Below are 15435 nucleotides of genomic sequence, written 5' to 3'. Positions count from 1 at the left end.
CCAGATTTCCCCATCTATGAAACAGAGGTGAATGCTATTGTTGCAGGGCCATCTGTGTGTGTTAACCCAGGCGATAGCAAGTGACCATGTAGCTACACACAGTAGTCACGCAAGAAGTGGCAGCAATAGAACTGTCACCGGTATAGATGAACACAAGGAAGGAAGTAGATCATTCTGCCTGGAGACACCCAGGGGGTGATCCTTGAACTGAATCCTGAAGAAGGAAGAGGAATTCTCACTGTTAGAACCATGGCAGAGGTGGGCACTGTCAGCCAAGCATAAAACAAGGTAGGCAGAGGCCGCTCACCCCCCCCAAAAAAAAGAACCTTGAGGATTTGGAGAAATATAGACAGTCCATGTGGCCAGAATGCACAGCTGGGCATGCAAGGCCAAGAACTGGGTCTTGAATGAAAGACCAGAAGTGGCCTCAGGTGCCCTTGTAGAGAGTTAGATTTTGCCAAGTTTTGCAACGTGCTGAAAAGCCCAGTGCCAAGTACCCTATTAGGCAATTTATATACGGTTGTTGTTGTTCAGTTGTTAAGTCATGTTTGACTCTTTGTGACCCATGAACTGCAGCACACCAGGCTTCCCTGTCCTTCACTATCTCCTAGAGCTTTCTCAAACTCATGTCCATTGAGTCGGTGATGCCATTCAACCATCTCATCCTCTGTCATCCTCTTCTCCTCTTGCCCTCAATCTTTCCCAGAATCAAGGTCTTTTCTAGTGAGTCACCTATTTGCAATCAGGTGGCCAAAGTATTGGAGCTTCAGCATCAGTCCTTCCCATGAATATTCAGGGTTGATTTCCTTTAGGACTGACTGGTTTGATCTCTTTGCTGTTGAAGGGACTCTCCAGAGTCTTCTCCAGCACCACAGTTTGAAAGCATCAATTCTTTGGTGTTCAGCTTTCTTTATAGTACTTGATGCCCAAATTCACCCTCCAAGGATAAGATAGCCCCATTTTACAGATGTGTGCACTTGAGCTCAAGGAGATTGTCACTTCATCATTCAACTCACTGTATTAACTTTTGGGGAATTAGGCAGGCTGCCCACCTGGCAGAGGTATCTCATATTTCATGTTCAATTGTGTTGCCTTACTTTTTGTTTCATGTTTACCCACTTCCCCTTGGATGCATTTGGAACAAAGCAATACCACAAATAAATAAAATACACCATCTCCTCTGATGGTGAGACTTAAAATAGAGTTGGGTCACCCTCACCAGCTGGACCGCTGATCAGATGGGGTGGAGCCCTGCTTCTCTGTTAAAGGCAAAACACCAACACAGAGACTCATGTTTACTTTGGGTCATATTCTCTCCAAATAAATCAGGCACCCTGTTATAAAACTACACATTCTATTTTTTTATGGTAGGTATTAGCTTGAGTGCAAAATAGGATAATATGAAACATTGGGCTGAGATTGAAGCTATGAATTTCATGCAATTTTGTGTGTCACCCAGAAAGGAATAAGGCCCAAACCAACCTCAGATGGATGGGCTTCCCAAATGGTTCAGCAGGTAAAGAATCCACCTGCCAATGCAAGAGACACAGGAGACTTGGGAAGATCCCCTGGAGGAAGAAATGGCAACCCACTCCAATATTCTTGCCTGGAGAATCCCATGGACAGAGGAGCCTGGTGGGCTACAGTCTATGAGGTTGCAAGGGTAGGACATGGCTGAGAGACCAAGCATGCATGCACACAACCGCAGATGTAGCATCTTCAATTAAAAGGTGGTAAAAGCACACGTTCACATCAACCTAGGAGCTGGGGTATCTGACACACCCTAGAACCCCGAGCTCTGTAATCTCCACTGCTGCTGTGCACCCAGAATGCTCACCATGCATTTATTTTGGATGAGTTCTAAACAGGTGTTTCCTCTGGGCCGCAAGTGGTTTAACTCAGAGCCTCGCCACGTCCGGCGTGTTCAGCTGGAATCACAGAGCGGAGGCCATGCAGGCCTGGCGGCTTCTCTGTGCGATGCTGACGGCCGGGACTTGCCAGTTCCCACGCTGGTCAGCGCTGGACACAGAACAGATGTTGAGGATTACAGGGGAGGACTTGGGGAGGCCGTGGGCCCAAGCATCTGCGGAAGTAATTTATTGTGGGGACTGGACAGGCCCCGTGGAACCTGTGATGAGAAGTTCTAGGAAATAAGCCTCAGTGGGCCTGCAGATCAGGGTGCAAAACAAACCTTCTCCCTGTGTCCTTGGATTGAAGGAAAAATCGTCCATCATCATCTACAAGTCCAGCTAAACAGGGAAGTGAAGAAACCCTAATCCCACAGATACTCATTCAAATTCTAAACTGTGAATTAGTCAGTGAGGTCCTGACTCATCAGAGCGGTATCCTCTGATTGATTCCACGTGAATCACTGGGAGACGGTTGGCAGGGTCCCGGAAGCTTGGTGGCCCATCCCTGGCCTGGCTTCCAGGAGTCTCTTTTAAGGCTGGGGTCAATTTACCCCAGGATTACACAGAGTTGTTTCTTCTGCCCATTTCTGGCCATCCTAAAATTCGTCTGTCCAGCTGCTCCACCAGCGGTACATGTACTGTTGTCTCATCCTCGGCCTGCTTTCCAAGATGCTGTGAGTTAGAGGCCCAGAGCATACGATGCTCTAGGTGACAGTTTCAGTATCTGCGCAATGACCATCAGTGAGCCCCGGCTGTTTCTTAGCACTGCTGTATGGAAAGCTAACCGGAAGACAACTACATTAAGCGCTTCTGGGTCACCCTCTGTGCGGGTAATGGACTTCAGTCTGATTTCTCATACAATTCAATTGCATTGGTCAGTGCATGTCAGTAACTGTTGTTGGTTTAAAAAATAAAGTCATTTAAAGAGCCACAAAGAAAGCAATGACATGATTCGAATCACCTCAGCCAGTAAGACTCATTGAAGAAAAATTTAGAAATAAAAGTATTTAAATAGGGACTGTAAGTGGAATAGAACTCAATACTTTTTTTTTTCTTCTCAGATTTTTCTCTTCCATTAGGTCTGTTGCCAACTTATTTATAGCCTGTTAAGGATTTCAGAGGGCTTCCCTGATAGCTCAATTGGTAAAGAATATGCCTACAATGGAGGAGAGTCCAGTTTGATTCCTGGATCGGGAAGATCCGCTGAAGAAGGGATAGGCTACCCACTCCAGTATTTTGGGCTTCCCTTGTAGCCCAGCTGATAAAGAATCTGCCCCCAATGCAGGAGACCTGGGTTCGATCCCTGGATTGGGAAGATTTCCTGGAGAAGGAAAAAGCTACCCACTCTAGTATTCTGGCCTGGAGAATTCCATGGACTGTATAGTCCACAGGTTCACAAATGGTCAGACACAACTGAGTGGTTTTCACTTTCAAGGATTTCAGTAGAAAGAATTACAGGCAAAGATGTATGTTCAACTATTACTGCCTTAGAGTTGATATGAATTTTTTGTTCTTTGTTTTTTTCTGAGATTGTAGTATATATGTTGTGTTTTCTGGAGGTAAACATATAAACATTTGTGCTAGGGAGAAAGCAGGTAGTTAATATGGAGAACAAAGGAATGGTGATAGGTTGCTAACAAATGTTTTTAAAGAAAAAAGCAGATAAAGGAGACATAAAATTGTATATCATTGGCATGAATTTCCATAATGAATAAACAAGTAAAAGTTTGAAAAAAAGCAAAATGGATCCTTGGAATAAACATTGTATAATTCAAAATCTCAAATGCATTAGTAGAATTCATTCACACAATCAGCTAGGAATTTTTTTTTTAACAGTGCCTCAAAGTAGCCTAACTGTTTTTGTTTTGTTTTTTAAAATGAGAAAGAGGGATAATTATTGAGTTTTGTTTCTCCTCTGAAAGCATCTTCATTTCTCCAAAATTAATATAAGACATTTCTGTAAAAGAAAAGAAATCCCACAGTGCCTTCAACAATATTAAGGGAACAAAGACCAAAAAAAAAGAAGGTCTAAAATACCATATGATGTCACTTGTATGTGGCATCTAAAATACAATACAAGTGACCTTATCTAGAAACAGACCCACAGACGCAGAGAACAAACCTGTGGTTGCCAAGGAGGTAGAGGAGGAATGGACTGGGAGTGTCGGATTAACAGATGCAAACTACTGTCTATAGGATGGTTAGACAGCAAGGTCCTACTGTACAGCACAGGGTGCTATAGTCAATATCCTGGGATAAAGCATAATGGGAAAGAATATGGAAAAGAATATATATATGTATATATATAAAATATTTGTATTGAACTCTTAAAGAAGAAAAGAAAGTCTAGATGATTTTATGAAGAGCAAATGCTATCATATGTTATGTACATGACAACCCAGTTCTAACATGAGAAGATGCTGAAATGTAGTAGGCTATCTATAGATAACTAGGTTAAAGAAGAATCAGTCAAAAGCATTCATGTGCTATTGCATCTATGAATTTTTAAACTCGGGAAGCTATATTGAGATAAAATGAAATATATGGGAAAGGGAAACATGGCTGATATGTTTCTATTAGAGTGCAATGCAAAAATTGCATCTGCTTTATGTAAATTTTCAACAGTGGTAAAGAAAGTCAAAACTACATTAATTAAATTTACAGAGCCAAAAAAAGGTGAAGACCCAGGAGGTGAGACATAAAAATACAGATGGACTGAGAGAGATGAGAGGAAATAGACAGACCTTTACAACATGATTTTCAGCTTAGAAATATGCACGCGAGTACGATGGGGAATACTAGCCAAAAACAGATAGCTGGGTTAAAGGAAAACTTAATAAAACGTTGAGTCTGAAAAACCATACAGACCAAAGCCAGGAAATTACACAGTTGTGGATCCCGCAGTAACTGTAAATTAGCCCCATGGCATGTGTGTAATATTTCATATTCCGGGATGTGATGCTAACTTTCGCGGATAGACGTGTGTGTGTGTTTCATCTGAATTATGGTTGTAACAGGACAGAGGTGAAACAGGATGTGTGATGGGTCTCCTGCTCCTTTTCCCAAGTCATCGGGAGCCTGGGAGCCTGAGGAAAGACTTGGGAGGAGATAGGCTTTTGTTCAGTGTCATTATTTATCGGAGGAGCTCGAGGGTTGTGTCTTGATAATTGTGAAGTGCCGTGTGTGTCTGGGGTCTTGGAAAGTTGCCCTTAGCACCTCTGAGTTGACACCGGCCCTTGAACTTCCAAAGTCACACCTTCCGCCCCAGCCCTTCTCTGCACTCTGCTGGGACCACTCTCACACCCTGTCCTCTTGATTATTTCACCGCCAGGGCTTCCATGATAGCTCAGTTGGTAAAGAATCTACCTATGATGCAGGAGACCCCAGTTCGATTCCTGGGTCAGGAAGATCCCCCGGAGAAGGGATAGGCTTCCCACTGCAGTATTCTTGAGCTTCCCTGGTGACTCAGCTGGTAAAGAATCCTCCTGCCATGTGGGAGACCTGGGTTCGATCCCTGGGTTGAGAAGATCCCCTGGAGAAGGGCACAGCTACCCACTCCAGTATTCAGGCCTGGAGAATTCCATGGACTGTATAGTCCATGGGGTCGCAAAGAGTCGGGCACAACTGAGCAACTTTCACTTCACTTTCATTTTACCTCCCAAGGTTCTCTCTCTCTCCTATCCCGTCCCCCCGCTGCAATCTCATCTTACTGGACAAGCTCCATCCGGCTCTCCTCCCTTCCCCCCATTTCCTCATGCTATCACTGTACCCCGACCCCCATCATCCTCCCCCTTATCATCCCTAAAATCTCCTCACCTCAGAATCCAACCCCATACTGGACTCCTTCCCCCAAGGCTTCACTGAGTCTTGATTCCTCCTTCCGCTCCCCACCTGCTATTGTAGGAATCACTCAGATGATAATCTCAAGCCTTTCCCCACCCAGTATTCCCTTTCCTCATGATCTCATATATTTCCACAGATTCACCCATCACTGGGTACAAACGAGCCTCTGAATAAATAGAGCTAGCCCACCTCTCCGGTGAGAAGGCATAGCCCTGGGGTCAGACGGCTGGGTTTGTAACCAAGTCCAAGTGCACACTGCTCACCTCACAACAGGCCTGTAAATCCAGAGAGGAGTTGCTGGGACAAGGAACTGCGACTTTATCTCAAAAGCCAGCAGACCGAGAAGATGGTAGACTCATGTCCCGGAGAACTGTCTTCCCAAAGTTAGAATTCGGGCCTCTTTTATCCTAAAAGGGGAGGGAGTAATGTCAGACATTTCCTGGTTCCAGCTAGACTCCAGAGGGGATGTATTAATTTCTTCCTGCCCACAGTCGTTCACAGGTGGGTCTGGTCAGGATATTTCCTGTGACCTAAACAAAGGTATTTTAACTTAATGCTCATCACCCACAAGGCAGAGTTCCCAGAGCTGGGCAGTTATATATGGCTTATAGACAACGTCCCTTTAGTGATTAACTTGTAATAGAATGCAGAGGACCTCGTCTGTAAGCTGGGAGTTGCCATAGCGCCTGTCTTACCTGGATGCGGGAGGATGGGGGAAGCTGACTATGGAAAGGACTGAGCACACAGCAGGCTCTTTCCTTGTGGTCATGGCCTTCCTCATCCATCTCCACGTGGTGGTCATTACTGGGAGCTCCAAGTTCTCTGCAAAACCGGAACTTTCTGCAAGTCCACCTCATTCAGCCTCAGGCTGGGGTTCCACCTCCCCTTCCTTACAGGCTCCTTCTTCTTCCTGCCCACCGCCTCTGTTGCCCTCTGACCAGTCAAGGCTCACCTTTGTCCCCCTGGCTGTTTCAGAGACCCTCTTTCTGTGGAATTTTTCAACCTGGTGACAGATTTCACATGGAGAGACAAAGGATGTGGAGTCAAACCCCCAGCTTAGCTGAATATTGAATATTGAATGTTGACATGCCACTTCCTTCGTATCTTTTCAAAAATAAAGTGTTAGCCATGCTGTTGAGTCTTCCTCATGGAACTCCCTGTCTCATTCCTCTTGAGCTAGAAGTATTCTCATTGCTTTCATGTTTACTATTCTCATGCATGTAATATGTATGTAGAAAATATAAATAATGGGCAATGTTGATTTTTGCAGGGTTTTGGAACTTTATATAGACTGTATGATATATACTCTTCCCCTCAAAACTGGATTGCTTTGGTTTTTTCCAAGACTGGTTTTTGAGGATTATCTATAGTGATGCATTTGTAGCTGACTCATTTTAGTCCTGTTTTCAGTTATATAAATATGTGTGTATGCGCTCTGCTGCCACTGCTGCTAAGTCACTTCAGTCGTGTCCGACTCTGTGCGACCCCATAGATGGAAGCCCACTAGGCTCCTCTGTCCCTGGGATTCTCCAAGCGAGAATACTGGAGTGGGCTGCCATTTCCTTCTCCAATGCATGAAAGTGAAAAGTGAAAGTGAAGTCACTCAGTCATGTCCTACTCTTCGTGACCCCATGGACCATAGCCCACCAGGCTCTTCTGTCCATAGAATTTCCCAGACAAGAGTACTCGAGTGGGTTGCCATTTCTTTCTCCAGGGGATCTTCCCGACCTAGGGATCAAACCCATGTCTTCTGCATTGGCAGGCAGATTCCTTACCTGATGAGTCATCAGGGAATCCCCCAGTATAAATATGCCAGAATGCATTTCTCCTCCTATTGACAAACATTTAAGGTTTTGACTTTTGGTGAAGTTCAATCACCAAAAATGCTGTAGTAAACATTCCTGCACAGATTTCTGTATCTGGTTGTGAACATATATATGTATAACCAGAGCATACATATAACCGGAGCATATGTATGACCAGGATTGGAATGCCCATTGGAAATCTCTTAGCCTGTGGCTTTTCTTTAAACTCTGTTATGTTGTGTTTTAGTGCAAGTCTTCCATTTTAATGCACACTCATTCGTTTCCCTGCATATTTTTTGCTATTTCATATCAACTTTTCTAAAAGCTAATCAGGGACTCTCCCACCTTTTCTTCCATAAGTGTTAAGTTTTGCCTTTCACCTGGAGGTCTCTGATCCAACCAGAAGTGATCTGTGTCTGAGCCTCGAAGCAGGTGGAACCGGATGTTTGCATCTGAACGAGCTCCTCCCCCACGGATTTGCAGGACTCCTAACCTCTGGGTCTCTAGTACTGTCACTGGGATTCTGCACATCCAGGCCCCCAGTCACTGGGGTTGCGTCTGAGGGGTAGGGTCTGAGCAGTGGGTGGGGGTACTCTGTTAGCCAGGCTAAGAGGACCGTGAGCCTTTGCCTACAGGTGAGTGGCTTGAATATAGAGCCTGTCTGAGATGGTCCATAGTCTACTGCAAGGGAGGTTTTGTCCCTCTGCAGAGTCTCAAGAGTCCTGAGACCTTCAGTATAGCTAAGGCTAAGTGTCTAGAAGCTGGAATCTCTAGAGAACAATTGGGTCATCCACTGGTAGCCTCTTTTCCACTTTTAAATTGTTGTTGTTCCGTTGCTAAGTCATGTCTGACTCTTTGTGACCCCATGGACTGCAGCACGCCAGGCTTCCCTTCACTCTCTCCCAGAGCTTGCTGAAACTCATGTCCATTGAGTCAGTGATGCCCTCCGACCATCTCATCCTCTGTCAACCCCTTCTTCTCCTGCCTTCAATCTTTCCCAGCATCAGGGTCTTTCCAGTGAGTCAGCTCATTGCATCAGGTGGCCAAAGTATTAGAGCTTCAACTTCACCATCAGTCCGTCCCATGAATGTTCAGGGTTGATTTCCTTTAGGATTGACTGGTTTGATCTCCTTGCTGTTGAAGGGACTCTCAAGAGTCTTCTCCAGCACCACAGTTTGAAAGCATAAATTCTTTGACACTTGGCCTTCTTTATGGTCCAGCTCTGACATCCATACATGACTACTGGAAAAAACCATAGATTTGACTATATGAACCTTGGTCATCAAAGACCTTCTTATAGAAATGATTGTTTCCTAACCTGTTGATGCCAGCCAAGATGCTGTGAAGACTAAGATGTTGGTTTTGCTTCATAGGTACCAACCTTAATAAGACTTGTCCTACTGAGAAATAGTAAGGACCATGAGACCCACTCGGACCCACAGCTGTTCCAGTACCAGACTCTTGTTTTTATGGACATGGCACTTTGTTGTCTGTTAATTTAGACAATGCACGCCTGCTCGCTGGGTCAGCACATTGCATCACCCTCTGGAACAATGACATTCCCATGAAATAGCCCAGTTATTAAATGCATCATTGAAAAATGTTGCATTTTAAGCAGAATGGAAAAAGACAAGGTCAGAAAAGTTGCAATAGAGTAGGACTTCTGAGCCAAAACTTGCAGCTGGATTATACATATGTAAAGGCTTGCAATTTATTAAAATAAAAGTTATTGAAATGCTAGCAAAATGGTAAAGAAAATACTAGAAAATTATGAGGAGCCATTAAAGCCACTGTCTGTTGAGAATATGGATCTCAGACCACAGGAGAGGCCCTGGCACTAGAGTCAGAGAGACCTGGGTTCAGATCCTGACTTAGTCCCTTACAGGTGAATTTGAATTGGCCACTTGTCCTTGAGCCTTAGTTGCCTCATCTGTAAAATGGGAGCAGTTAGTGTATCTCTTGCAGGGGGTTTTTGTGGGGCTTAGAAACAATATATGTGGGAGTGCCCAGGAAGAGAGGTTTAATAGAAGAGAAGCAGAAACCAAACCCATCTCTTACACAAACCTGAGGCAGGTGGTGTCACTTAATGAAAGTAGGAAAGGCTAGGGGAGGAGTGGGGAGGTGGGAGGGTTGATTTTCAGTTACTCAGTCAGTTCAGTTTTAGATGCTCAGTCGTGTCTGATTCTTTCCGACCCCATGGACTGCAGCACACCAGGCTTCCCTGTCCATCACTAATTTCAGCTGCTAATACACGTCTATTATTTGGGAAGCCCCTGTGGGGAATTTGGAGCTGGTGCAGGGTGTGTTGGCAGATCCTTGTGTACATCCAGCAGTGTGTCCATGGAGATGAGAAGGTGCCTGCAACACACATTCTGAGTGGGTGGAGATGAGGCCCTGGAGGCATGGATGGCCCTCCTCCTTCCCCGAGTCTCTACAAAGGGACCTTGAGGTTGGTACGTACCGAGTGCTCCAAAACCTTGGAGAAGGGAAGGCAGAATAGTTGTTGCTGTGAAGTTTCTAGCTTCAAGAAATAAATTTACTTTAAAAGTAGAAAGCATAGTTTTCATTTCTCAATCTGGTCCTGGGGATGGGTCATTTGCAATTCTCGTTTGGTTATCATAAACTGTTTATGAAGTCAGATCTTTTCTTCCCAAGACTCTTTTTTTTCTCTTAAAAAAAAATAGCAATCTGAACTTTGGTTGGAGGAGCTGTAAAAAGTAACAGCAAGAGTGAGAGAGAGAGGAAAAAATTGCGGAAGGGCTCCCTGGAGGGCTGCAGGCTGCTGTTCAGTTTCAGTTGCAGTTGTCAGAGGTAAAGAAAACAGTGGAGAAAATGTCTCATCGAGAGTCCCGGGCTGCTCTGCTCCAGGAAGGCAGCAGAGGGCTGGAGCGCAGCCAGAGGCCGGGCGGGGGCTCAGACACGGTGCCCCGCGCCAGCCCTGAGCTCACTGGCGGCTCTAAGTCATCTTACAGGCAGAGCTGTTTCCAGATCAGATGTTTGGGGGTTGGGAGAGCTAGGAAGACTTCAAGGAAGGGAGGAGCACTGGCTTATTTTCGAAGGTTTGCTCGGGGCTCTGGTGGCATGGATCATCTGTGAGTGCAGCTGATAGTGAGCTGGGTACCACAGGCCCTCGAAGGGAAGAGGTTCCATTGTCCTGGTCCTGGCCACTCAGGGGAAACTGAGGCAGGCAGAGGTCAGTGGCCCCATGCAGGTGTCACCGTCTAAAGCTTAGAGGCACAGCTCCCTCCTGGCTCTGTGTGAACCCGAAGACCTTGCTCCGTCCACCTGCTCAACTGCTGAGAAATCCCCCAGAACAGCAAGAGTTGGTAGCCCGAGGCTGCCACCCAGGGGCAAGGACTCTGCCCCCCCACCCCCAGCAAATGCTCTCGGTGACTCATGGAGGAGAAGAAGACGGTGGTCCTGTCCCCAAGGGGAATCCTTCTTGTCCCTTCTGTGTCCATTCTGGGATCTAGATTGAGAAGCACCCCCAAGAGATCAAGTGGGTTGGAAATATGGAAACCTTGATCCAGGTAGGATCCACCTGAAACCTGAATCAGCGAAACTGTAGTGTGATTGAAGCCTGGTGATCCACGGCCCCTCTGTTTCCCCCCCAACAATGCCCACTCCTGCCCCTCTAAGCTCCCACCTCAGGGATTGGTCATCTAATGTGTAGTCTCCACACCAGATATGTATTCTTGACTGTTAAGTCCACTTTTCTTAATTAATGAAACACCTCTGACAGTGGATGAGGGAGACACACATACCCTGGAAGTCCAGGGATGTATCCTGTAGCATTCGCTGCATCTCCAAGTTCATATGTATTTGAACACTCTGGTTTTACCAATATGAAATGATCCATTTTTCAAATCTTTGGGCAAGATTGAAGATCCAGGAAAATATGACCTTTTAATCAGGTGGTTTTTATTCTAATTTAGAATATACGTGTCTTTCAGGTCCCACTTGGAGTTTTAAAGATACTCTAATTGCCCCAAGGAGTGATTGCTGAGGCCTTTCTTGTGGGATGAAGGATGTCCCAGTTGGGATGTGTGTCTCAGCGCACACATCATATTAATTACCTGGTTCCTGTTGTCTGCCTCTTCATCCATGGGGAGGTGGTCCCTCACCAGGTCCCTCCCAAAGGAAGCCCCTCGCCCCTCACACATAGGGAGGGAGTTGGGTCCCTGGGGAGGTTGCAGTATTGATTTTCTTCTGTAGAAAAGGGACTGGGAAGAACGATTTATGGGAAGTCCTGGCCACTCGGTGATGCACCAGGCAATCTAGGTCTCCTCCTCCAGGTAGGGGAGCAACTGCCGTGGATGCCTCCTGCATGGCTATCACGGCGTCCAGAATCCACCCCACAACAGGAAACACAGACTGACCTTGCCCAACTCAGGCTCCTCCAGCCTCGTTTCTAGAACCTTCTCTCGTCTGTCACCACATCCGTGGGTGGCTGGTCCTGCGCACCATGGACACTGTGTGTGTGTGATGAGGAGCCCGCAGAAGTTTCTGCATGCTCTAATCCCTGGCCACTTGTTTCACGGCACCCTGGTCTGTCCAGATACGGTGCTGTGCTGTTACATCCAGACCGTCTCTACCCTCTCTGGGCTCTCACCAGCTGTGGCAAGCCTCACCTTCCTCTGATTTACTGCAAGAGGTTCCTCTGCATCTGGCATGTGTGCTCAGTCGTGTCCAACTCTTTGTGACCCCATGGACTGTAGCCCGCCAGGCTCTTCTGTCCATAGGATTTTCCAGACAAGAATACTGGAGTGGGTTGCCATTTCCTTCTCCAAGGGCTCTTCCTGGCCCAGGGATCAAACTGGAGTCTCCTGCATTGGTGGGTGGATTCTTCACCACTGAGCTGCCAGGGAAGCCCATGCATTTGGCACCCAACCCAAGAGTCCTCACTAGCTAAAGATGGGTTAACTGAGGGTGCCTTCTTCCTAATGGGGATGTTAGCACATCAAAAGGATGCCTCACTCAGTAGTGTATGTGGGTGGGGAGAAGGGAATAAGTAATGCTGTTTGTCACCTAGTCCAGTTTAATAAACCTTTTTTTTTTTTAATGCTAAGAGAATAAGAACAATCTAACTAAATCTCAATTTCAATACCAATAGCTGTGGCCTTGGCAGAGATTTCAGTACCTCGAACTTAGTCAATATGTGACAATCAAGACACTAGAAAATCTTTCTGGAGACACACCCTCAAAATCAATTATTTCCACAATATGTTTTAACAGCTCCAAGTTTTAAAAACCAACGACAAAACCATACTTCCAAATTCCCACATAACCTTTGTCAACTGGGTTCAAAGATTATTTTCCTCATTTCCCTCAGCCATGAGATTCTTACTGATGTTTCATAACCCACTTTAAATAGCACATACATGATTGTTATCAAATATTATTTTTACTTTTCTCAAAAAGCATTTCCCAGCTTTATTGAGACACAGTTGACATCTAACATCGTATGTCAAGGGGTACATACAGCATGTCGATTTGATCTACGTACGTCTTGAAAAATGATTACCATCACAGCATTAGCTAACACCTCCAGTTTATCAGATAATTGTCATTTCTATAAGACTTTATTTTTAAGTGACTGTATTCTCTGATAAATATACCAGCCGGTAATGATCCAGGATGTAGTAGCCCCACAAATGTAGCTTTAACAAGCCCGCCTTCTGCTGCTCCATCAACCTGGGATAGGTTTGGAGGAGGAAGGCGGGACCTGCAGAAAGAACCTGGATAATTCAGCATCTCCCTGTGGTTTGCTTGGGCTGCTGTGGCTGGGCGGGTGAGTTAAATTTTCCTTCTGTGTTAATGCTTTCTGTATGAGAAATGGGAACTAGAGATAGCCAAAGAGCTATGAAAACTGCAGTGCACTCCCTCTGAGAGACCTCTGCATGCGTTTTTCCTGACATGTGATCTCACGGTGGGTCCAGTGGTCGGTGGTCTGCATAGTCTCAGTGGATCAAGACCTGGAGTGATACACTGTGTTTGAGGCCTGTGAATTGTTTTTTCTAAGCTGAGGAGATTCCAAAACAGAACACACAAAAGCCATCATATGCATCAATGTATATGGACATATACACAGCATGTAACACTTAAAGAGGCAGTGTAACTCTGGGTGGGCAGCATCGGGAGATTGCGTCTCAGGTTCAATTCTGAGACTTGGGCTAATCCTGCTTCCTTTCCCATTCCCACTCCTGTTGCCGTGAAGGGGTTTGAAGTGCTTTATAAAAGAGGAGACAAAACTCATCAACCTATCAGGGTGGAGACAAGAGCTGATGGAGATCATGATGAGGGGCTCTCACCACCAGTTGGTCCCCTTGACATTCTTCCTGAGTGTGTATTTCAGCTTTCATTGAACTTAATAACCTTCTTTTGCTTAAGGGGTGTTTTATACTGATTGAATTACATTTCTGTCTCTCAGCAGTGTTAATGCATGTGTCACTTCTGGTTTTTGCAGGCAACCATGGTTCTGAGCTCTGCGCACTTTTGGCTGGGATTATTTCTGGTTCCCACCGCATGTCTGATCGAAGACGTGGCGTGGAGAGCGTAAGTGAGAGATTAAGTGATACCCCAGGTCTTGTCCTGTGTCCTCTATTAGTCTTTAGCAAGCCCCTCCGTAGGGTGTTAGATGCTGTGAGATTTCTGAAGTCACAGGTCTCCTGCCACCTGCCATAGCAGATATAAAGGATGTTGGCTTGTTTTGTTTTCTTTTAACCTGTGCTTCACCTTGATAGGAGAATATAGTAGAATAGGAGTCAGACTGTGTGAATGTCAAGAGAGGTGTTGCTTGTACAGGATTATAAGGGAGAATTTCTGAGTACAGATCCATTCCACCAGGGTTAAGAAGCGTAACTCAAAATTCATTGATTTTTTTAAAAAAATTTAGCTGTGTTGGGTCTTAGTTGCAGCACACAAGAGCTTCATCGCATCATGCAGGATCTTTCTTTGTGTTGCATGAAGTCTGCAGTTGTGATGTGAACTCCATAGTTGCAGTGTGAGGACTCAGCTCCTCCAGGCATATGGGATCTTAGTTCCCTGGCCAGGGATTGAACCAGCATCCCCTGTATTACAAGGCAGATCCGTAACCACTGGATCACTAGACAAGCCCCACAAAATTCATTGATTTTTATCAATGCTGAGTGATCACAAATATAGTCTGGCTTTAAACTCCATGCTTAAAGGGAAATTGTGTGTATATGTACGTCATTTCAAATCACCAGATGCTTACAATCAAGTAGTCTTTGTTTTTCCAAATTACTCCCAGTAAGAATCCTTCAAATATAATTTTCCTGAAGTGTCAGTTTACAAGTCTATGAGAAGATTAATCACAATGACAAAATTATTACATAGGTTCAATAGGAAATAACTTATGCTCCATTTTTATTTGTGTTTCAAAATATATTATTTTCTAACTATCTTATTTACAATGTGAAAAAAAGCTACAAGGTTTCAAGATAAAATTTATTTCATCTGCAAGGAAAAGAAGGAATACTGCAAAAGAGGTCAGGTTAATTTTTGAGGACAGGGTTAGACCTGATGACTTATACTGTTGCCAACTTCCCTGAAAATCGAGACTCCTGGATTCGTATTACTTTGGGCAAAGCATAATTATTTGGCGTCTCTAAGGTAGAGAATTGAGACTTAATTCCAAACCTTCCAGGAGAAGACATCAGATTTTATTTTTCGCTCTCCCTTCCTCCCACACTCAATGAGAACTGCTCCTACCTGATAGGTAGGAGTGTATTTTGAAAAAAATCTTCATCTTGGCATTATCTTGACAACCAATGATCTGCAGAGAGAGAAGGTGGGAGAGAGGATTTTATAGCACATATTTTGGGTGTTTTCTTTTTTTCCTTCTCTTCACTAAG

The 15435-nt window shown here is 45.0% G+C and overlaps 1 protein-coding gene across 1 annotated transcript in view; it reads left to right on the top strand.

Annotated features, from left to right (window-relative positions):
* Positions 1-15435, top strand: part of LOC122686919 (phospholipid-transporting ATPase IB) — a 442214-nt gene that overhangs the window by 375567 nt on the left and 51212 nt on the right. Inside the window, exon 34 of the mRNA XM_043892282.1 lies at positions 14025-14113. Coding sequence (XP_043748217.1) covers positions 14025-14113 — 89 coding nt within the window. The remainder of the gene's footprint in view (positions 1-14024; positions 14114-15435) is intronic.

This window comes from Cervus elaphus, chromosome 30 (assembly GCF_910594005.1).
Source record: "Cervus elaphus chromosome 30, mCerEla1.1, whole genome shotgun sequence".
Classification (NCBI taxonomy): domain Eukaryota; kingdom Metazoa; phylum Chordata; class Mammalia; order Artiodactyla; family Cervidae; genus Cervus; species Cervus elaphus.
The sequence above is the reverse complement of the archived record's forward strand: the minus strand, read 5'-3'. Positions and strand labels throughout refer to the sequence as shown.